This window comes from Lepisma saccharinum, chromosome 7 (genome assembly GCF_977018435.1).
Source record: "Lepisma saccharinum chromosome 7, izLepSacc3.1, whole genome shotgun sequence".
In the NCBI taxonomy this organism is placed as follows: Eukaryota; Metazoa; Arthropoda; class Insecta; order Zygentoma; family Lepismatidae; genus Lepisma; species Lepisma saccharinum.
In genome coordinates, this window is record NC_139235.1 from 49,135,131 (window position 1) to 49,160,069 (window position 24,939).

The 24,939-nt window shown below is 37.8% G+C and overlaps 1 protein-coding gene across 4 annotated transcripts in view; it reads right to left on the reverse strand.

The window, feature by feature from the left end:
• LOC145989850 (activator of 90 kDa heat shock protein ATPase homolog 1) overlaps positions 1-24,939 on the reverse strand; it is a 104,641-nt gene that overhangs the window by 10,125 nt on the left and 69,577 nt on the right. For all 4 annotated transcript variants that reach the window (XM_083125304.1, XM_083125303.1, XM_083125305.1 and 1 more), the window contains exons 5-9: positions 19,447-19,567; positions 18,907-19,004; positions 10,386-10,514; positions 4,891-4,992; positions 2,874-3,010 (exon numbers count right to left, since the gene is read on the reverse strand). In XM_083125304.1, the coding sequence (XP_082981430.1) occupies positions 2,874-3,010; positions 4,891-4,992; positions 10,386-10,514; positions 18,907-19,004; positions 19,447-19,567 (587 nt within the window). The remainder of the gene's footprint in view (positions 1-2,873; positions 3,011-4,890; positions 4,993-10,385; positions 10,515-18,906; positions 19,005-19,446; positions 19,568-24,939) is intronic.

Below are 24,939 nucleotides of genomic sequence, written 5' to 3' on the forward strand. Positions count from 1 at the left end.
GCGACGTGATTCGAACATGTGTTCTCAGGTTACCAGCCAGGTTAAATCGACGTTAGCTTCCAAGCAAATGGCATTAATTGGACTTAGGTCTATGGCATTTCATGAAAATGCTCTGCCACTTCCTACCAAGCCAACCTCTGGCACTACAACAATTCAAAAATTTTAAGTTCAAAAACAATTTGTTTTAATATATTCTATTGGTCAATACACTTTGTCCTGCACTTCTCAAGAACAGTCATATCATTTTGACAGAATCATTTGTTGAGCTATACAGGGTGGCTCAAAAAGTTACTTAACACCCTCGGTACAAGGCCACTGCAGAGCGCAACATGGAAATGGTGATGACCAATCGTTGCAGGCCAAGGGGGAACCACATTGACGCCACCCTCATGGTCGGTGGCCATCTTGAATTCAACTTCAGAATTTTAAATGGGAAGGGGGTGATATGATATATGAAATCAGGCTAGAATTTCACAAGAAATGCAATGGTGAAGGTTTTCTTGACGTATCTTCAACCAGTAAAAAATTATGACTGAATTCTTGTACCAATTTGCTCCTTTTTCGAGGTGTTAGAAAAATGCCTTAAAATTTGTTTAGCACATCGGTAATGCATAGAGATCAAAGTGACATCTAGGGAGAGAAGTTCGCATGCCATTGCACAAGATTTTAATGGGATACATCCACAAAGAGCTGCGCATTATGAATGGTTGTCGCGAATAATCACAGAGTAACGCTTCCATTAAATGAAAATTCCTTCGCAGTGACAAGGCTAATGTTTTTACGAGGGTCACTATTTATATTTTGAGCCTAATAATGAAAAAACAGGAATTTGATATTGAAAACTGCTTTATTGTTTTTCGAAGTATTCTCCTTTATGGTCAATACACTTTTGCATTCGTTCGAAACATTTGTCAAAGCAGTTTTTCCAATCTTCTTGAGACACCTCCATAATATGGTTTTTGAACGCATCAACGGCATCTTCCGCCGACGAAAATCGTTGTCCACGCAATTTATTCTCGACATTCGGGAACAAGAAGAAGTCATTGGGTGCCAAATCAGGACTGTACGGCGGATGACCCATCAATTCGATTTTTTGACTGTTCTTAAAGTCGGTTGTTAGACGAGATGTGTGACAGCTGGCATTGTCTTGATGAAGAATGATCCGACGGCGTTTGTTTGTTTTCCGTATTTGACCGAAGACCTGTGGCAAACAAATTGTTGTGTACCATTCAGAGTTGACCGTTCTACGTTCCTCTAAAGGCACAGTTGCCACATGACCAGTTTTCCCGAAAAAAACAGGCGACCATTTGTTTCGATGTGCTTAACCCATTTTCGACAGATCAAAGCTGAATGGTTGGTGCTGGTAAGTTAATGGTGTGGTGTGGTGTGTGGAACACGATTGGTTACTCAATTTTCCATCAACGGAACCTTAAATGCTTAGGGCTACTTGGATTTGTTAAATAAAGATGTTTTTTCATCCTTGCTTATGGAAGAAGGTACTTTTTACAGTTTTTTTTTTCAATAAGGAGGAACACCAGAACACTATGGCAACGTTGTGAAGCAGTTTCTGTCGAATGTTAGTTATCAGATGACAAGGGTCGCATATTCTGTTTATGACCTTCCTTATGAACATAAACATTAGCCTTGTCACTGTGAAGGACTTTTAATTCAATGGAAGCGTCACGCTGTAAATTGTTCGCGACAACCATTCATAATGTGCAGCTCTTCATGGATGTATCCGATTAAAATTGTGTGCAATGGCATACATCACTTTGATCTCGATGCATTACCGATGCATAACAAATTTTAAGGCATTTTTCTAACACCTCGAAAAGGAGCAAATTAGTACAAGAATTCAGTCATAACTTTTTACTGGTTAAAGATACGTCGAGAAAACCTTCACCCTTGCATTTCTCGTGAAATTCTAGCCTGATTTCATATATCATATGATCCCCTTCCCATTTAAAATTCTGAAGATGAATTCAAGATGGCCGCCGATCGCGCGGGTGGCATCAATGAGGTTCCCTCTTGGCCTGATAACGATTGGTCATCACCATTTCCATGTTGCACGCTGCAGTGGCCTTGTACCAGGGGTGTTAAGTGACTTTTTGAGCCACCCTGTATAAATAGTCATTGTATCATCTCAAGCAGTAATTCAAAGCACAAATCATGAATTTTTGCTGTTTGCTGGTGCACTGTTTTGTATGAAAAGGATGTTTTTCCTTGGACAAATGTGGTTGCTTGGCTGTGATCTTCTTAAACATTGTAATAAGTTATCCTATTACTTACTGACATACAGGTGAAACCCCCCTTTACCTTCTCCAAGGCACAAAACACTGTCAACATTATCTTGCCAGCTTACGAAATTGACTTCGCATTGGTTTCAGGTGAGTAATGGTGAAACAATTTCATCAACCATTAGAACAGGCTGAACAATGAAACATTGCAAGTGCTTGACCACACCATAGATGCGGTATTTTTTGGTGCAATGCATAAAATATATGGAGGTATGTTCCTGGAGTTGTCACCTCATTTGGGCACCTCTCAGCCATTTATGTACCATATTTACTGAAGAACAATACAAGAACTACAACCAACTTAGCTTCCCTCTATGCAGCCATGTTCTCTTGAAAACATAGTATGAACTTCAGTTGTTTCCAAATTTAGAAAAATCACTTTGGTGAGATGTCAACATAAGAACTTCATGTAGTGAGTCTATATTTTGAATGTAAGCTCCAAGTTCCGCTCTACATTTTTCAAATTGTTATGAACACTGCACAATGTGCAACATTATCATTCATGTTCTCACCCTCTATGTAAGAACTTAAGAAAAATCTACCACTATAGATGTCACATGATTACACAGTACTTACCTGGCAGGTACCCCAGTTTGTGTTAGCTTGATTTCAGTGTGATCATCCTTTTGGTCAATCACGAAAGTAACAACAGAGAAATGGTTTGCAGGCCATTGTCGAAACCTCCATCTCTGGACTATTTTTTCATTTGGAACCTGCAATTGCAAATAAACAAGGTTTTAAAAACTTTATAAAAGCACAATTTTTCTTGTTATAAAACAGGAAATTTGCAAATTTCAATGTACTACTCACAATTAAGTTAATTCCACTTTAACTCATACTTTTGAATTTCCTCCACCATTGCTTCATCCTTTAATTTATTTTGGACTTCTTCACTTCTAATTTTATCTCGTAAGGTTACTCCACTTGAAGACAGCAAAAATCTCACTTGCGAACAATTTATTCTACTTTTAACATGTTGATGAGAGAGTCCACCATGTTGTGGTTTTGAAATGATGTTATGGTACATAATTCGAATTTCTTTTCTCATTTTTTCCACCAAATTTCTTTTTAAAATTCCATTTCATATATTATGTTTTATTAAGTTTTTTCAACACCTTTTGATGTTTGAACAGTGAAATATGATTTTCCAAATATACAAAGTCTGTTACCTGTTCAATTATTTTATCATTGTTCCCTATTTTCACTCCAGAAGTTTTTAGCATTTATTGCCATTGACTTTGTTTTATCCTCTGAAATGGTTTCAGTTATAATTGTAAGAATTGATTGAAGTTTCAAAACAGACCTTTGTAGATCATCTTCACTTGCTGCCATTAATATCCAGCCATCTGCAATATTACTGTTATGCATTGCATTTCTCTCAATACAACGTCTTTTCCAAAAGTAATGCTACTATTTTTGGCGAACCAGTCAGAAGGGTCGGAGGATGGATCTATTGGACAGGGTGGTTGGTGGGGAATGTTAGGTATACAGTCTGATGTAACTCCGTTGTCTCAGAGTAGTTCCAGCATTGGGATCGCCAGCAAAGTGAGAAGTTGTTTTAGTGTCGCTTTACGGTCGAAAATGCAGCACAGTTCGGAGCAGCTGTACGAGAGAAAATTTTGCATCAAACTAGGTAAATCCGCTACTGACACACTTGAAATGTTAAGACAAGCTTATTGAGATGAGACTTTGTCGAAAACACAAGTGTTCAGGTGGCACAAGGCGTTCAAAGAATGAAGAGAAGACACGGAGGATTAACAATGCTCCAGACGCTCCAAAACGTCCAGAACTGCCAACCATGTGACTCAAGTGAAGTCTGTCTTGGACTCGGACCGATGTTTGAGTGTGTGGTTAATTGCAGATAAGGTGGGACAGCCAAATTTTACACGAAGGTGCTCGATCGCTTGAGGTAGAGAGTCACATGTGTCTGCCCAGACACACTTAATATTCTACTTAAACTACTTAAATAATTTAAATTCACCTGATGTCTCCAATACGACAACACGCCATCTCACTCATTGCTGCAAGTTAGGGGATTTTTGGCTAAGAAAGATATGGCAACGCTTCCCCAACCACCGTACATCCAGTACCAGGCCCCGAACGACTTCTTTGTTCCCAAGGCTCAAATTCGGCCTTTAAGGACATCGTTTTGGGACTATTGAAAGGGTCCAAGCTGCTGAAAGACACGACATCTCAGGTCAAGACTTCCCGCTTGGCTACGAAGATTGGCAGAAATGCTGGAACCGCTGTATTGATACTCAAGGGTCCTACTTTGAAGAATATTAAGTAAGTGCATTTGAACCCAGTTTCAATAAAACGATTTTTCCAGAATTAGTCTCAACTTTTGGGACACACCTTGTATATATTATACGTTGTCGGTGTACAAAATTGGTACTCATTTTACGTAAGTAATAAATAATTTTGTATTTTTAATTTTTAGAAATACGAAAGAAGTAAGTCGCACAAACCTGAAGTATGAGTTATGTTACACTTTCCCCTTTATGTTTTTCTTTAATCATGAAAACTTACAATTTTTAATAAACTTTACATTTGTAATATTAATGATGAAAAGAGCTGTGCTCTGAATACATACCAACTCAATAAATTCACCATGAACATTTCCTCCAAAAAATTCAAACTTTCCACCTTTCTGGACATCTAATTTGACTGGGCCATTCGTAAATGCTTCAACCATCTGAAAAAGTAATATATCAATCAGGATTAATTTCTTCCAACTTACTACAAGAAAATGATAATCGAAGTAACTATGTGATTATTAGGCTGTCAAAATCACAAAAATCTGAATAAAAAAATACTGTCAATGGAAACATTAGTGGTTATATGTATTTTTATAAATAGTCTAGGAGCTAGTTCCACTTTTGTGTGCACTGAAATGTACCCTAAGTTTGACTTCACAGGCTTTTAATTGATGGTCCTAGTATGCAGAAAAAATGATCGATTCAATTGTTATTCTCATATTTTTTCGTTAAAATCAACGGTAATGCTAGAAATTTTAAAAATAAAAATTATGTAGAAAATTTACAGTAATATAGCTAATGTAAGCTTTGTGAGTGAAATTTACCTGTTATGCAAGGTTATCTGGATTCTTAGATGAAAAAGATAATTTTTGTCTGAATTTACACTGGATGAGGGGTTGTCGTGTATGGTACAGGGTGCCCCAAAAGTAGCACGTTCAGATTCTGGATCTCTGTAGTTTTGGTGGTAGCGATGACTAATTTGGCTGCTTTCAGTTCAAACACTAGGAATATGTCAGCGCAAATGAAAATGTGGGATTAGGACATATACTGTATGCAAGGGTGCCCAATCTATGGCCCTTTGACTGCACTGTGTGCATGGTTGCCTCATGTAGCCTGCCTTAATACTTATTTTATTTTGAGGCATTAATAAAATATCATGTAATATAGCAAGCGACCAATTGCTGAAATACATAGCTATCCAGGGTTCCAAAGTGAACTTGAAGTGTATTTCCCCTGAGATTTCCAGAATCTTCAATTTTTTTTCAGAGTGCAATACTATTTTAAATTTATTTTACACTGGCTTCCATTTTCCCTCATAGCCATACCACCTTCATGGGCCCGTACTCAGGATTTTTTTGAGGGGGAGGGCCAAGCCCGAAATATTGGTTATATATCTAGGATAAAAGCAAGAAGGGTGAAAAAAATCAAAGGAGGAGAAAGGAAACACTCATCGGACAGTGGAAAAATTCAAAATTTTCGCTAACTTAGTAGCAACCTCAGTGTGAGAAGAAAGAGACGGAACCGGAAGTTGGGGCCCTGCAGAGTAGGCAGGTCCCCATCGAAGAGGAAGCGGTGCGTAGAACGAAAAAACACTGTTTCATCACCAGGCTCGTGGAAAACTGTGAGTGGTTGGGGTGGGGTGGGGTGAGTTGGGTTGGGAGGGAGGGATGGGATGGGATGGGTTGGGAGGGAGGGAGGGTGGGGTGAGGTGGGGACCTTACTGGGTGGCCTTGTTCAGGCCAGGTGGAGTGGTTGCACTCATGGCCGATATATAGGCCCTCTTCCATCTTTTGCGAACAGCGGTGTTGGCTGGTTGGGGTAGGAGATGGATGATCGTTACCCGGAAGCAGTCGTTAAAATGGATGTTGTGGTGGTTGGTGTAGACGGCGACAGTGAAGTCCAGCTTGTGGGTGGAGGAGGGGTGGTTATTGATGTGGAGGTTGAGGGGTGTTGATGTTTCCCCCAGGTAAAAAATCACCACAGATATTGCAGGTGAGGACATAGATCAGGTTTGAGGCATGGCAGGTCCCTTTGGGATGGAGGGTAAATTTCCCAGTGGCTGTGTGCACCTGGAGGGTATGAGAGGTAATGAGGATGGGGCAGGTTTTGCACCTAGGGTGGTTGCATTTATGGGCAGGGTGGTGTTGGTTGTGTGGTGAAGGGATGTTGTGGACCAGGATGTTTTGGAGGTTGGGGGGGGGGGGGGCACGTTTGAAAACCACTCAGGAAATATATTTTTGGTTTCAGGAACACTGTGGAGAATGGGGAGACGAGAGTGTAGTGTGTGCCTGATTTTGTGAGATGGGGATGATATTGGGTGATGAGTGCAGGTGGATTGGTGGCAGCAGGTTTCTTGGTGGTACTGGTGTGTGAGGCAGCTTGCGATATTTTTTTGGTGACCAGGACGGAGGGATATCCACGGTCACCAAAACAGAGAAACAGGTACAGCAGTCAGCTCACAAGATCATCCCCAAATGAGGGGCGACGAGGGCAGGGGACAGGGGTAAAGTCTTCCACTGCAGTCATTGCCCTTTTGGAAGTGCGTACGAGTTGATTTGTGTCAATTACATAGCATTCTTCTTGAAGGTTCGCACTTTTTGTACATGCAAAATAATCGAACAGTTTATTTTAGTGATTTTTATTTGATTATATCTGTGACAATTTCACATAATCAGACTTGAAATATATCTATAAACGCAAGTTACAGATGTTACGAGATGTACTAATCTACAAAACATTGTTAATTGTCAAACTCAAATTTACCTAATCAACCTCAAGATATGTTGTAATAATTTTGCTTCTGTCAGATTGTTCTGGGAAGGACAGTAACAAGGTAAACGGATTGAGAGAATTGTTTTATTTTTCACACAGCTTTCGTTGACTTCCTAGATAAAAATGAAAGCCCAACTTTGAAAAACTTGCCTCAGGGCATTTATAAATACACGTATATAATTTGAATAGGATTTGGATTAATAAAAGTTGTAATTTTTCACGTCTACGCAGAAAAATTCAAGTAATTCCCGGTGAGTAGCCACCCTGAAAATACTACAAGAAAAAGCTGCTTGTGACACCCATGTCACGGCTCGTTGTTTAAGGGTTAAGACTATATCCGAGATATTACTTTACTCGATGGACAACTGTCCTGGAAAATGTCATTCTGAAGTTTGCACCTGTGACCTCATGCGATGTGATGAGGTTTGTTTCTACCTACAGGGCCAGCCTGATAAATTATTGTCCAACCATGGGGGTGTTTTAGGAGCAAGCTGGAAAATGCCTGTCATATAGTGCAAACTTGTAATTTTGTTATATTTGAATGGATATAAACATATAATTCATAGTTTTGTGAAGTAAATGTTGAAATGTTTCAACAAAACCCGTTGAAGATACCTGGTTATGTATTAAGAAGGTTATGGAACATTCATGTTCTTCAACGAACATTTGCAATTTGAAATCAGATTGGTAGAATTTTTTGGTATTGGTAGATTTTAATATCGCTACTTTACCAGTATGGGTAAAAATGTATTGGTACTTTCCTAACATCCATATGAAACAGGAATCACTGGATTGCACAGCATACAGGGTGAGCACTCTGGAACCATCATAAAATTCAAGTATAATTCCCAGTTTTTAACACGAACTTTCCAAAATTCAAGGGTACAGATTCTCAACCCCCTCCCCCTACACACACAAATATATATTTACAATATAAAGGGCCTGTGTGATCCCAATGTAAAAAAAATTGTAATGCCATTCAATTAAACAGTATATATATATATATATATATATATATATATATATAAATATATATATATATATATATATATATATATATATATATATATATATATATAAATAAAAAGTGAATGAGGAGAGAGGAAACACTCACCGGACAAAGAAAAAATTCAAATTTTCGTGATGGTGTATCACATCTTCAGGAGTAGAGAGACGTTGTATAACTAAGCGACTAGAGGGAAGAGTAAGCATGACCTGCAGTGTTGCCAGGTACCGAAGAAAAAAAAAGGGTTGACAGTACCACACAAAAAAAATGGTTCTTTTGCCTGGCTTGTCGAAAACTGTGAGTGGTGGGGGGGGGGGGTTGGTTGGGAAAAGGTGGTGGTGAGGGTGAGGATAGGGGAGTTACTGGGTGGCCTTGTTCAGGCCTGGAGGTGTGGTGGCATTCATGGTCGATATGTAGGCCCTCTCCCATCTTCTACGTATTGAGGTGTTGGTGGATTGGGGCAAGGAGTGGACGATCGCTACCTGGAAGCAGTCATTAAAAGGAATATTGTGGTGATTGGTGTGAATGGCAACAGCAAAGTCCAGGTTTTGGGTAGAGGAACGGTGGTTGTTGATGCGGAGGTTCAGGGCTGTGGATGTTTCCCCCAGGTAGAAGCTCCCACAGATGTTGCACGTGAGGATATAAATTAGGTTAGAGCTGTTGCAGGTTCCTTTGGGGTAGAGGGTGAATTTGTCGGTGGCAGTGTGGATCTGGAGGGTGCGGGAAGTGACAAATATGGGGCAGGTTTTGCACCTTGGGTGGTTGCATTTGTGGGCAGGTGCGAGTTGATTGTGAGTAGGTGGATTGTGGTGGACCAGGATGTTTTGGAGATTGGGAGGGCGTTTGAAGACAACTCTGGGCTTGTCGGGGAAGATATTTCTGGTGTCAGGATCACTGTGCAGGATGGGAAGGAGGGAACGTAGAGTGTGTCTGATTTTGTTGAGGTGGGGGTGATATTGGGTGACAAGTGCAGGGGGATTGGTGGCAGGTTTCTTGGTGGGAGTGTATGAAGCAGCTCGGGATATTTGTTTGGTGACCAGGGTGGAAGGATATCCACGGTTGGTCAAGGCTTGGTGTAAGCGGAGGTTATAGTTCTGTCGGGAGGTGGCTGAGGTGTTGAGGCGTTGACCTCTGAGGGCCAGGGAGAATGGGATGGCTTTCTTGGTGTGGAACGGATGGGAGCTGGAGAAGTGTAGGTATTGCATATGGTTGGTAGGTTTGATGTGGATGGAGGTTTCCAAATGTCCTTCCTTCATGTGCACGTCCACATCCAGGAAGGTGATTTGGTTGGTGGAGTGAGTCCAGGTGAAATTGATGGAGCTGAAGTGGTTAAGTTTGTCTAGGAAGGTGGTCAGGGAAGGTTCTCCATGCATCCAAAGCATGAAGATGTCATCGATGAAACGTAGCCAGAGGAGAGGTTTGAGAGATTGGGTCTCCAGGAACTCTTTTTCAACTTCAACAAAAAGTTATATATATATATATATATATATAATATTTAATTTAAGGCATGGAGCTTTCATTTGCCATTTCACATATTCAGACACAAAATAAATCTACAAACAAAGTCATGAATGTTACGGGATATACTAATCTACGAAAAAATGTTATTTGTATAAGAATTTCATAATTCAATTTACCTCAACAACTTTAAGACATATCTCGCAATAATCTTACGTCTCTCACCTAGATTGTTCTGCAGAGGACACTAATAAAGTAAACAGATTGAGAGAATTCTGTTTCATTTTCCCTTTTCCTTCCTTGATAAAAATAATATAAACTGTGAAAAACTTGAAACAGCGTATTCATAAATACTATATATAAATTCAATTTGATTTGGATTACTAGAAGTAACGAGAAAACTTCACGTAGAATTCCGGGTGAGTAGACACCCTGGCATAGTGGATAGAAGGATGGTATCAAACTACACAACCAAATAAAAAATATTCCGGAATACAAATTCTACATACAATACAAATAACTGCAAATGACTACAGGAGAAGTAACTCTGTAGGATAAAAAATATGTAACAGAAATAAAAAAACAGTACTGTACCTCTTTAACTGTCAATGCATTATATACTTCTATTGCCGTGCACTGAAAACTCTGTTTCAACTCCAATTTTGTTGTGTCGATTTTTAGGCCTTTAATCTCTCCAGTAATATCCGAACTATTCACATGGACCTGAAAGAATATGAATTGCACCATGAATGAAATATGTGAAATATTTTCCTCATGAAAATACTAAAATTTGCACATTTTCTTCAATATAAAGGCTTAGAATGTTAGGTTGCATCGTTTCTATGGAATGTGTGACAAATTAAAATTTATTAAATGTTCCTAGCAATATTTGAAGGGTAGAGGCACATATTTTTGGTAAATAAAATAAAATTTCGGTGTTATATGGTGAAAAATCGAATCAAAAGCAGTATGTACAAAGGCTGTTGCAGAGAAGGTGAAACATGTTTTTTCCTGGCTTGGCAACACTGCCTATGGTTTCGGCACTAGTCACATCGTGTAGGATGACTCATTCTGTTTCCGTAGCAAGTTGTCACAAGTTGCGAAACCATGTTAGTGAGCAGCTGTGTTGATTTACGTTGAAAGTGTTTCGTTTACCTCTCCAGGTTTTTGTGTATAACATTGCTTTTCGCGATGAGTATTCAAGATGAACAGCGACATGCCATAAAATTTTGTTGGTGTTTAGGGAAAAGTGCTGCGGAAACATATGCAATGTTTCAATAGGCATATGCCGATCAAGACAGACTGAGTAGAGCCACAGTATTACCAAGGAGTCATTGAGACTCTGCACCAGCACGTAGCAAAAAAGAGGCCGCATTTGAAGAACTCCTTCATATTGCACCACGACAATGCACACCCGCATATCGCGCAGGCTTTTCAGGATTATGCGACGAAGAGAAAAATATAAATTTTCCCACATCCAGCATACAGCCTGGACCTTGCACCCTGCGACTTTTGGCTATTTCCACTTTTAAAGGCCGCTTTACGTGGTTGTCATTTCATGACGAACAAAGAAGCGATCCCGCAGTGCAAGTTTTCTTCAGTTTCAAAGACATTCACAAAGTGGCAGGAGCGTATGGATGCTTGCTTAGCTGTCAATGGTGACTATTTTGAAAAAGATGTATGTCTACTCGATATGGCTGATTCTGAATAAAAATTTTGTGGTTTGTAATTTTTGTTTCATTTTAATGATTCTTGGAGGGGTCCATGTACATGCTTGTCTTTTAACTGCTACGCAGTCACGACTTTTTGACCTATTGTGCTCATTTTGGTGTCAATCGGCAGCTAATGAACAAAATTTTCACCCTAGTACATTCGCTAGCCAATGGAGGTCGCTGTTTTCATATACAGGAATTAGTCTCACCTTCTCTGGGACAGCCTTTGTAAATATGATATTTTGGTTTGATTTAAAAATAAATATATCGCTTCTAATAGCACATTGATGTAGTTACCAGACTATTAAGTTTATTCCTGTATAAATTGGTCCATTTTTGCTTCTCAAATATTTACAGCAGAATTAATCAATTTTCCGTAAATTGCATAAACTCACAGAACATGTCGCTTCAGTAAATAAACTCTAAATTTCATGTTTAGGAGTCTATTTCGCATTTAGCAGTTCATTTCGGATCATTTCATGACAAAATGAGGTAATATAGTGCACCTCACACCTTTCAGAAACAAAATATGCATGGCCTTGCTATAAGTTTTAATAGGCAGGAAGATATTAAAGCTATTCCTCTACTGACTGGTAATGTAGTCACTTTGTAATTGAAGGATTCGGGGTTTGATCCTTGGTGGAGCACATTGCACCACGATTTGTACCCAACCTTATACTGCAGGTACAGAGACAATTAATATGTCAGTGCGCGAGTCTAAGGATAAAGTGAGACTAAAACAAACTTTTTTCCATAATATTTTAAATGTTTATAGGGCCAAATAATAATACTAGTTAACCTGCACGTTAGCCTCTAGGGATGGGAACTTAGGAAGATAACAAATTGTCATACAAATGAAATCGGTTTTGGTTTTCTTCCTGGAATGACAGGACTATTAGCAAAGGTGAAATTTATACCTCCGAATAATAATGAAAGTTAAAGGAAGAACAAGAAGAAATTTACCCAATAATTTGTATTCAGCATGCCCCTGTTGCCACCAAAATAGACTAAAAATGCATGAAAAATGTAGTAAGTAGCAGTGGTACATTTAGAGCCACATACATATGGTGAATAAAAGATCAAAATTTTGGTATTAAAAAAAACATTCAGGATCAAAAGCAGTATATGAAATGGCATTTCGGTGTTATAACCCAAGATTTGACTTAAAAACTACACTTATTTTACAAAATGAACATTTCCCTTCTAATAGTACATTTCAGTAGTTATTAGGGCTGAGCCGATACCAATGCCGATGTATCGGTATTGGCCGATACGAGTGGCGTTGGTATCGGAAAGTATCAGTTGGATACCAGCTGATACTTTCCCGGCATTTTGGTCTTTCACGGTGTCCACATAAATGGTGCGCGACACTTGCGCCGAGTGTAATTATCCTGGAAATTATAACTTATACAGACTTTCTTTTTATTTTGCACCAATAACTATAATTTGTGATTACATAACATCTATTTTAATATTCTGGTATAAGTCTTAAATATTCTAAAGCAATTTTTTTGGTAAATTGATGCATATAATTGGAGAAGAATATTTAGACACGAATATTGATCAATACTTTAAAATAAAAAAATAATTATTGCAATTTTCAGGTATCGGTGGAAATCGGTAAGAGTATCGGCATCGGGTCAAAGTGTTATAGGCTCAACTCTAGTAGTTATCAGATTAATAAGTTTATTCCTGCGGTAAAGGATTCTATTTTTGCTTCTCAAATATTTACAGCAGAATTTTCCATGATTTGCATAACTGTTTTTTTGCATTTTGCAGTTCATTTCATTGTTATTACATGACAAAACATGGTAAGAAAGTAAACCTCGCACCTTCCAAAAACATTAAATATGAACATTACAGTGTGCTCTTTCAGATATCGTGTTTCCTTCAAAACCAAAATAGGGAGATATTTGTGGGGAAAAAATAATAATGTATGGGGAAAGCAGTATTGCCAGTAAATGAGAAAAAAAAATCAACAAAATAATTTCTTGAGTCAGCACTATGGATGCTGGATGGACCAAATTTGCAGAGAACAACAACAAAAGATAACTATTTGAGGACATGTAAATCTCCGGCACCCCCCCTTTTGAGAAAAAAAGGAAAAACGGAAAATATGCAAAATTTTAGAAAAATCATAATTTTTGAGTACTCTAGAAAACTGGACGTATCCCGCTGGATCCCATATTGTAACATGTTGTTTTAGCACTCCAACCCAAATCATCAATTGCAGTATTACGTAAATGAAGACTTGATGATGATAAATAGAGCTCTTCTACCTCATAAGGTACAATTTTGCACTAAAGTAAATGCCCATTTTAAATATATTGCACATGGTAACAAGGCCTTTTCATTTCTCATAGGGAGCTCATACCAGAGTACAACTTCAAAGGGGCATTCCATATTGAAAATTCAAGCATCTTAGATTGAAAATCACATATTTACAACAACCTTCCCCTCTTTCCAATTTTTACTATCTACACTACTAACAGAGGTGCTGAACGTCTGAATCACCCTGTATATAAGTTTAATTTTTGGCAACTAAAATAATTCATTCTATTCATACATTCACTATCAAATGAATCATGAACAAGTCATTGAATTGAAAACAAGTGAAAGTCATTGAAATGTGCAAAATCTTGAATGGTCTGAAATTGCACATGTACATGCGCAAAGAAAAATTGGACAAGTTCAGATTTTACCAAAATGTGGCAGTGTGTATGGCATGAAAAGAAATAGACTAGTGTTTTAGCCATAATTTTCTTTCCAAAGGAAAAAGTATGGCATATTACAAACTCAGGGTTGTTCTTTTTAGTTTCATGGCACCCTCAGTGTTTCAAGAATTTTCCGTATAACCCAAGTCAGAATGTAGGCTTAACTGACACTTGCAATGCTCAGTTAGGGTGGTTAGGTTGCTTTAATTAACTTAAAAAATAAACATATATTTCAAATTCAGAAACATTTCATTTGTAAAAAGTAAACCCATATTTGGAACAATCATATCAATTCAGTGAATATATTGCAACATTTTGTGGTGCCACTGTAAGCCAGCCACGGCTCCCCAGGGCACCGTGGCACACACTTTGGGAACCACTGGTCTAAACATAATCTGAGACACCAGAAACACAATGTGAACACAACAAAATAATTTTATAAAAATCTCATATCCACAGTTATACAGATACAGTAGTTGTTTTCATAGTTTATCACAACTTCAATTTAAGATCAACACAAAATATTACATTTTACGGTTTTATTATCATATATTCATCATTCTATTTTGTATAATTGCGATTAAATAAATACAGAATGTTCAACAGCTTCTTCTTTCCTTTCTCGCAAGTCACAAACCATGGAGGTAGGAAGATTTAACTGTACACACATCCCTTCCTACGTTACTTTCTGAATGCTTTCTCTTCACCACAGAATAGAAATAAATAGCATTCTGTAGCTTGATGCTTCTTTTCAATAACCAATTTCAATAGCATGTGGTCTCTAACGTCATTTCCTCTTGAGTGTTCAATTCAACAACTTGTTGATGATTCATTTGATTGTGTACAAACAGATTTACAAAGGAGTAAAATACAGTAACACAAATAAATCAAACATGGGGATAAGGTAAATAGTTGGTGCCACTTTGGGAGCTCCATGTTCCGTTCTCCACTTGTAACATTGGAGGAAGGTTAACAAAGTGTAGTTTTGTTTTTCCATTATGGATTTTGGTAATATCACTAGGAATTTTCATCCATTTTCAAAGTTAGGCTCATGGTGAAAAACTTCACAAAAAAATAATATATTAATTTGAAAAATACAAGCAAAGAATGAAACTGCAAGACTGAAATCAGTTCCGCATTATTGTTTTAAGCTGGCTTTAAATGGAAGCATTAACATTTTTGCTAGCATAAATGCTATGTAAATGCTTCCAAACATATTACAGCATAGTACTTTATATGGAAGCATTTCATGTAATGTTTCGGTTAGCTTTTGAGATTACAATGTATAACATATACAGCATGAAAGTCACGTCGAGTTACACCATCTATGATGAGTGCAAGGTGTTTACAATTGAAACAAATAAAATATTCTTTCATACATGTACAGTAAACATTGTAAAGTAAGCAGTGCCATTGATTTATATGCAATACCATTTCAAATGAAATGTTATTCCTCTTGGTTGAATACCGTATTTACGCATGTATAATGCACACTTTTTTCCAAAATTTTTGCCCTTCTAAACTGTGGTGCGTATTATGCACGGAATAATTCAGACAGCTAAAATGAAATCACGCATTTTTTTTTCACTATGTCACTGCGTATAACATGTATATATCTACAGATTGCCTTTCTTTAGCAATAATAATTTAAAAAAAAATAACTTTTTAATGCGAAATGGCAGTTTTCCATGAGTTGTCACTTAGTAATGGAAAGTTTTGCGACATCAAGAAAAGCAGCACCCGTTCTGGCGGCATTCAAGCACGTACCTCCCGTCACACGGGAGACGTATCAAGCAGTATTTTTCGTGGGAGAAATAACTTCCACAAAAATTGTTTTCGCCTTAGACATGGTCATGAACAGAGATCGGGCAAAAAATACGTTTTTTACACTCATTCCCTTCAGAAGCACTCTACTGCTCGCAAGTGGGTCTGATCTAAAAATAAACACCAGACCACGCTTCAGTTATATCCAATAGCACTTGACCTCTGCCCTCCCCTCCCCCAGGCGTAGCAATGTTAACCGCAGCCGACGGCTGCTACCCAACATGCCAGGCTTGTTTTGCCATTGTGATTTTGTTTGCTCTTGGATACATGAGAAGAGATCGAATATGCTTTGATGTTATTTTAAATCGACTTTGTAGCGTACAACTTCCGGTAATCACTTTCATTCAAAACGTATTCTTTGTTCCCTGTAACACTTCATAAAGAAGTGAAACTGCTATAGATAATCAAAGCCACATAGGCCAACTAAAGATCGTCAACACTCTTAATGCATTTTCATCCAGGTTTCCGCAAAAGTTCACTTCGATCTTACTTGCATCATAACTCCCGTTTACCACTTTCTACATTTTCATGACTGTGCCGATGTCCTAATATTTGCCAAAAGTGTTCCGTTGGCAGAGTGACTTCTCCCTCTTTTCTTCTCAGCAAACGTTTAAGGGGGGGGAGGGGGCAATGCAGATTGTCTTCTTGCTCGTGTGTGCACACAGGCTGATTACAGGCAAGGGTGGAAGTGGACAGCTCTTTCTTTCCTTTGACTTTTAAAATGGTCAACCAGTTCTGGATGCATTCTTGAAAACAAACAAAAACCATAGGACAAGTATAAAAAAAATGCCCCCCTACCCAGCTTTCTCCGCCACTGGTCTGCACGACAATGTAATAATTGCAGAATTCAGGTCCTATTTTTTTCTTTTTTTAATGCTATTGTATTGAAATATTGCCCGTATTATTGTCTGTTGCATGGTAAAACGTAAAGAAAGGGTTTATTCTTTCTTCTTCACACAGCTGATAAAAGTTCAGCCTTCGACAGTTGCGTTATCTTTAAAATACGGAGGATTTTCCCTGACCACCTGTTGCTCGAACTTCCAGCCGGTCGCCTTATGGCGCCAGTGTTTTGTCTAGCGTCTGCGAAGTTGTCGCTTGTGGATAACAGCAATGACTCATCCAGCGCGAAGGCAAGTCATTGTTTTGTATCTCGCAAAGCTGATTTGACGATAACGAAATTCGATCTTCAGAAAGAAAAAGAAGAGTTAAAACAACTTCATGTTCTGCACCTTTATCTTCAGAACCTCAATGTGTAAGCTGCGTACGATTTCTAAAAAAATGTTCAATGTATAAGCGGACACCGATTATCGTCGATTAACGTGAGAGTAAATAAAGATCTCCCATTTTGATATCTGAAAATGCGCAGGTTTCATAAAGCTTGTTTTGAGTTCATGTTATGCTTTTGGGTTAATCGGGACTAAATATACAGTTTCACTTTAGTGAAATCTAATTCCAAACCAAAATGATTATCGAGTGCGACACTGTTCAATGTGTCTTAGAATAAGCATTGGGTGCAAATAGATCGCAAGTTGCCCGTTTCCTTTTTCAGGCTGGCTTACAATGCAATTCGAGGAAGAGGAAGGACTGCTCCCTGGAATGGGGGAGGGGGTGAATTAGAAGTTGGTCGAAGGAAGGAAAACGTGACATTTTTACGACGTATTTTACACAGCCGAACCAAAACTAAATTTACAGCCCCTATTTTTTGTGCCTAGAAAGGTGAGATCTTCCGAGATATCATATCTTACCAGTTCATCTTGTAACAGACAATGCTCTAGTACACCCGTATGAAATCCAACATTCATTCTGCCCGATTATCTCCTAATAATCGTTTTTGGTGCAAATTCCAATAACAACCCCTTCGAAATAACTACCTTTTTCCTGGGAACTATGAAAGGTCGTTGTATCGAGAGTTGACTGTAACAAATATGAAGGTAAAATAATTACGTCAACACTTACCAAACAGAAACAATTACTGTATATTTACTGCGCTATTGCGGCTTGACTCACGTAAATAAATAAATAACGTTTACACTTAATTTCGTCATTCACTCCCAGTTACTAATACAAGCAGTCTGAAATGTCCTCACTTCCATCCATCTTGTTCAATATTCCCGTTACCTTAAAACTTTTGATCATCATTTCAAGGGAGATGGGAGTTCCATGCCTCACGAACCCATTCACAAACAATCGGCAGCGACGCACGTTTCACCCTCCCGCTTGATGCGAGTTCATGCTGCCTTGATGTCATCCATCTATTGTAAGCATCACGCACTGCGACCTTGAACGGGTGGTTGATAACTTTGCTCCCTCCTCTCCTATGAAAAGCCCAACATCTGGAAGTTCAAGGTCGCGTGGTGAATGCATCAGCTACGAAAGCAAGGAAAAGATCGTTTTTATGATCTACTGATTACTTTTAAATGAAATACGTAAATGTTAGTCCGACGCTAAGAAAGCCATTTCTGGAACCTGAATTGTACTGCGCATTATATAAGAGATATATTTTTTTGTTGCTTTTCCCCATCAAAAACGAGGGTGCGTATTATACACGCACGCACATTATACACGCGTAAATACAGTAGTTATCGGCTTTCAAAAATATGAAGTCATACATTGTTTACATATCACGCGGCCACCATTACATCTGCACTCGTGACCCAGAGGTTGTTTCTGATTGGTTATGCTACGAAAAATGCTAAGGAAATAGGACGGGTTCTATCCTTGAGAAATGTCATAAAATATGCCATGCCATCTGAAATGCCATAAGATTTTTCACTAGCATTTGGGTCATGGAATAAATGTTAAGAAAAATGCTAAGGAAATTTTTCTCGTCTAAAGTGGGCCTTACAGTATAAAGAGAAAACTCACCTGCTTCAGGGGTTTTTCCTTTGCAACTGGACCTGATGATTTTGGTTGCTTGTCGTCGTCATCTCCTTTTTTAGGAAGGATCATTCCTTGACAGAATTCTAAAAAAGTTCAATAAAACAATCACTTCATGTGCACAACATAATAGTGCAATAATAGATCTAATACTCCATACTCATGTTATGTTTGCATACATGTAACAGGATTGGAATTAAAAACTTGACAACATTTATTTTCATTTTGTTATTCTAAACTTGAGGTAGTTAAGAAATATGCCAATGCAAGATTATTAAAAGTAAAATTTATAATTTCCTGAAGGCCCTGTTCCTGTATGTTTAATGAAACAGCAATTATTCAAAGTGATGTTAGTTGCGTTTGTATATCTACTTCCTACATTCAATTAGTAACTGACACTGAATTGTAATCAACTTATTTGCAGTTAATAGTGCAAAATGCATGCATACACACATACATATATATATATAGTGCAGGAACTTAGCCCATAGCTAATGTTTCAAAAAGGGTACCAAGTGCATGACATACCTTTCTTCAGTGCATCAATATATTTGCCTAATTGATCTAGAATTTTCTGTCTCCCTTCTTTGTATAGAAATTCTTTTAATTTCTCTCCTTCTATGCCCGAATTCTTTACATGAATATTAACCTAAAAGAAAAATGCACTATTTGAATTGTGAAGGTTTTGGCAGTATATAAGAAGTATATACACAAAACTAAATATCTACCGATGTATGTATGAATGCATAAGTGCATAAAATTATCCAAACTATATCCTCATTACCCAATATGTTGTATATGGCATAATATTAATTCCAAAACAACATTTTTAGTAGAAGTGTTACATGTTACACAATAGAATATATTCGTTTGGATTTCCAATCTAAAGACAATTGTATGTAAAAGATATTCTTAGCTAGGTTTGCTTTAACAAAAATGTGAAATTTATGCCAGATTCACTCTCTCTAACATTCAAGTTATTGTGCAGAAAATTTACGTATATTGTATTTAGTGGTGAATTTTACAGCATGTTTTTTTTTTTCATTTTATCATTTGAAGAGGTAGGGGGGAAAAACAGGTAAATCAATTTTCATAGTGGTGTCATTTCCTGCCAAGATAATGCTATACTGGAAATTACATGCTTTTTTTTAGTTTCATACATTTGACACTTTCATTCAACAGAGTGTATGGTTTTGTACCTTTTCATTTACATGTTCAATAAGGTTTTGCAATTAAGTCTTTTTTATCTGGAGTTTTATGAGTGCTGACTTACCTATTCCCCCACCCCTTTTAGAGCCTTCATTTTCATCCTCCACGTGTATCAAACAAAAGTAACTTTCAAACCATCACCAAGTTACAGAAACATGTGAAACTGTGCAACTTGCGATTGAATCCTGGCAGAACTCAGGTCAGATGTAATTCAATTTATTTGTCCCCACAAGAGAATGTACAAGTTCGAATTTCATTTCGTTTTAACTTCCCTATTTTTTGTAATTTATGATGGGCTGGCTGGGTTGGGCATGAAACACTGGCCCACCTCATTCTTCTCCTTCACTTGGCCCTTCTCCATGCAGATACATCACCTCACCCTCCCTCTCCAGCATATAGTTCATTATACATATATGTATTGCATCAATTTAGGAGAAAATTTTGTTTCAGACCAAGTGAGATGAGGCAGGCCAGTTTTTCATGCCTGACCCTGTATTAATATTTTCTTACATTCTCTGTTTTGTATCTGGTGGTTCAGATTGTAAATATTAGTTCATCCATTTCATATTGTATTCTTTGAAGCTCTGGATGCAAATAGACTATTTTTACATATGGTAGACTGAAATTTTATATCCCTTGTTATAATTTATTGTTAAGTAGCTATATTTTTATATTGTTGTTGTAAATATACTTTAGCTTTGACATATTTTCTTTTTCCTGGTTTACAAGCCTTAAAAGCTATGAAAGCTGAAAACTTTACAAACAATGTTGCCAGATCAGGGTGGCTACAAACAAGCAGAAATGAAATTCCCTGACTTTTCAAGGATAAAATTTCCATTTTTCCCTGACAATTATAAACTAAATTACTACTGATATTCTTGTTTCGTTTATGCCTAATCGGTAGGGATCTTGATATTTTGTCTTTTTTTCTAAATTGATGCCATTCTCCCCCCCCCCCCCAATTCACATTTTCATTTTAGTGCATTTCTGGGGAATATACCTAAATTTATACTTTCATGGTGTTTTTAAAGTACTGTTTCAAATTTTAGGTCTCATGGGCTATGCCTCTTTGTGAGAGTTTGATACCTTGGAAGATATTTTGGGAAAGTTATTTTCCATACCCCTTTTTAATTTTAAGGTAAGGGTTTTAGATAAGGGGATTTTTCCCCATATATACTGAAGGGTGCATAATGGCTATACTTGGCATCCCATCCACAAATTCTAAATCAATCAATCAATCTCACATGACAGATACAGATATATTACGGCACCAAATTTTTTTTTACTTTTTAGTATTATATTTTTTTAAATTTGTGCTTTTATTTTAGAACATTTTCCTGCCAAATATATCAAAACATACACTTCCATTGTGCTTTAAAACTATCATTTTCAATAGTAGGTCACATTGTCTACGCATTTTCGTGAGTTTGATATGTTTGAATCAATTTTTAAGGAAGTTATTTTCCATTATTTCTCGCTCTACAAATGTCGATGTTACGACTCCCCTGTGGCGGTAGGTCAGTAGGTGAGCACTTAATCCCTGCCAAAAATCACACCACTTAGCTCGGTAATTTAAAATACTTCTGGCACCACAAATACTGATGATGCGGTTCCCGTGTGATGGTAGATACATACTCGATCTCCTGTCAGAACCCAGCCATTTTGCTCTGTGGTGCAAATTGGAAGTTAAAAAAATTGTGGGAAATATGTGACGTAATGTGTATATTAGAATTTTTTCATGTATAACATGCATTATAGTTTTCTCTTGGATAAAAATGTTGGAAAACTTGCACGTTCTATACACACACAAATGTGACACATTTTGTTTCTATAAGTCTTAAAAAATACAAGAATGTCAGTTTTCAAGGTATTTTTTCATTGTTTAAGTAGTTAAATTGGAGAAAAATGCCAACAATTCATATTTTATGCCATATTTGCGTTATTTCACTATTTTGAACGGGTGAAAAATGTGTCCAGACATCTCTGCACATTCATAAACACTACTTCACAGTAATTAACATTTTACACTGTTATCAAGTTTGCAAAAAATTAAGGTCCCTGCTAATTGGAACTTACTTTCTGGATGCCCCTCGTATAAATCAGTAGATGAAATGTAAAAATTTAGCAGGGCTGGCAGAGAAACGTCAATCACTGAAGAAAGGATATGCTTTTAGGACTGAATGATTTGTGTAATTATAATATTAAAATATTTACATATATATTATTAGTATTTTATTTCATAACATTGCACATTAACTTGACTCGGTGACAGATTAATATCCATCTCTCACGAGTTTAAACTGACAGGACAGAGGGGGTTGTTAATTGCAATACGAATGTTGTAAAAAACTTGATGTTGGGAGCATGTGCTTGTCAAATTTTTATAACATTTAGCAATGCAGATTTCTGTTTCACATTTTTGTGATACTATTCAACATATATGTATCTTGATATGTTGGATTCTTCTTGATATCGAAGAATAGTTAAATGTCGTTGTAAACGCATCGTAACTTGTGCAAGCCAAGGGGAAGAAAGAAAACATTTGTAGGGATTGCTACATTAAATAAGGTTAAGTGAGCCAGAAGAGTAATAAAATCCCAGCAGCATATTTGCAGTGATGCAGCACACTAAGGCTCCATTTATGCATGCGATTTTTGTTGAATGTTCCATCTGACAAACATCGTAAACGACAACAAATGTCATACTGGAACATCCAAGAAACATCAGATTCATAAGAGAGCAATACATGCAATTTTTGTCGGATGTCACATAATGACAAATATCGAACTGCTACGTTCGACAAAAATTGCATGCTTAAACAGAGCCAAGAAGTTTGTTCAATGAAATGTGGTATCACAGCAGACAAACTTGGATGCACAAGGTTCCGTTTATGCATGCCATTTTCGTCTGATGTTGCAGTCTGAAGACATCCAAAAACAATCAATTCCGTAAGAGTGCCATGCATGCGACTTTTGTTGCATGTAGTAGAGAGACATTTTGTCGAAGTTCAATGTCAGTTGGATGGCGATATCCGACAAAAATCACATGCATCATTTGAGCCTAAAATGTTCATCTGACAAATGCTGTACCACGACATTTGACAAATTACAGGGTTGCATAGTACCCTTTTTTGTTTCCATGTTCCTTCAGAATGCCCCACAAAATGCCATACTGTGACGTCCTACAACAATCAGACGGTGCCACAGTGAAATGCTCCCCCCTTTCCATCCCCTCTATTTGTTGACAGTCCTGTCCCCTTACTACTCCCATACAGACAAGAAAAAATGATAATTCAATGCATTTTCCACCTAATATTTAGAGGTTTATAATTTTTTCTGCCCCTTCGGAAATAAATCTCTCTCTCTCTCCCCCCCCCCTCCCTTACTCTCTTCCATCACTATTTTCTGGCACTGTAATTGTGTTCTGCATAAAAGAGACCTAAAAGTTGATGCTCAGACTTACCAACAAGTTTTCCTGTTCCCATGTAGTGCTTCATAATGACAAAGCAAATGCCTGTCATTCATTCCATCGCATATAAAAAGTCAATCAAGACAAAATTCCCAGACTTTTTTTGACCTCTTATATTCCCTGACTTTTCCCAGTTTTCCAGGTCTGTCACCACCCTGCAGATGGAAGTGGGCAGAACATAAGTTGGCTCATCCATACGCAGGAATGGAAAGGAGGGGGCAAGACTGATTACACCATAAACAAGTTATGTAGCCCTGCTGGTTGTATATAGAGGGTTGCATAGTCTGGCTTTTGCCTACCCACTGCCCGCTTGCCTGCGAGAACAGGTATACCTGCTTGCCTGCCCACAGCAACGAGCCGACTTGCATCTTTACCCCGGTTCTTTGTCTTCAAGGCACTCTGCGCTTACAAGGTAACTGGGCATTAAACAAGACCCGGGCCTCTGCAAAACCTGCTGGAAGGAAACAGCCCTCCGGCAGTGCGTCGCTCCAGGCGTTTCATCACCACGTGGACAGCTGCAGCCAGTGTTGCCTACTTACGTAGCTCCTAAATCCTACGAAATCCTAGGAGGAGCTCTCTGCTCCAAGGAGAATTTATATACTTAGCGATTTCAGTTCAGCGTAAGCAGTTTTTATCTTATTGCCAGGAAATGCACGTAATATTACAGCTTCATTTAGCTAAATGAATGATCGAGCAAACAAAAATCTCCTTACTGAAAACTAATTGTTTTTCATTGCATGGTGCCTTAACCAGGCACGCAGTGGCGCAACCAGAGGGGGGCAGGGGGCATTGCTCACAACCTTGGATGGAAATTAAGTCTAGCAGAGGGGCCAGGGTGGGGGTAAAACATTAAAGCACAAGAAAAACCAGGCTAGCAGAATTTAAGAGTAGCAGGGCTAAAGGATACTCAAGATGAAATTAATTTTCATATTGTTCTTGAATTTTCCTTCCAGACGGCCAAGGGCAGCTGCAGAGTGGGAACGGAGGGGCAATTGCAACCCCTTGATTTCAAATTTTATGAAAGTAGAAATATATTATAATATATTATACAGTCTCATCAAGTTCAATGCCATAGCAAGGAGGTAGCGGGAGTCAGCCCTGGGTGCCGAATGATCTAAGTGACAAAAGTTTTAAAACAGAGAATGCCATGGCGGCCCGTGATATTATTTGATATTAATGTTGGTTTGTTACGAGTTGGATGAATTGATTATGTAATGTATTTAAATAATATATATGCTTTAATGAAATTTTGAATATGTACACAATTTTGTGTTAGCATATATATTTCTTATCTTACGTCCTTCCATGTGAAGAGAAAATATTGCAGATGGAAATTTACATGCC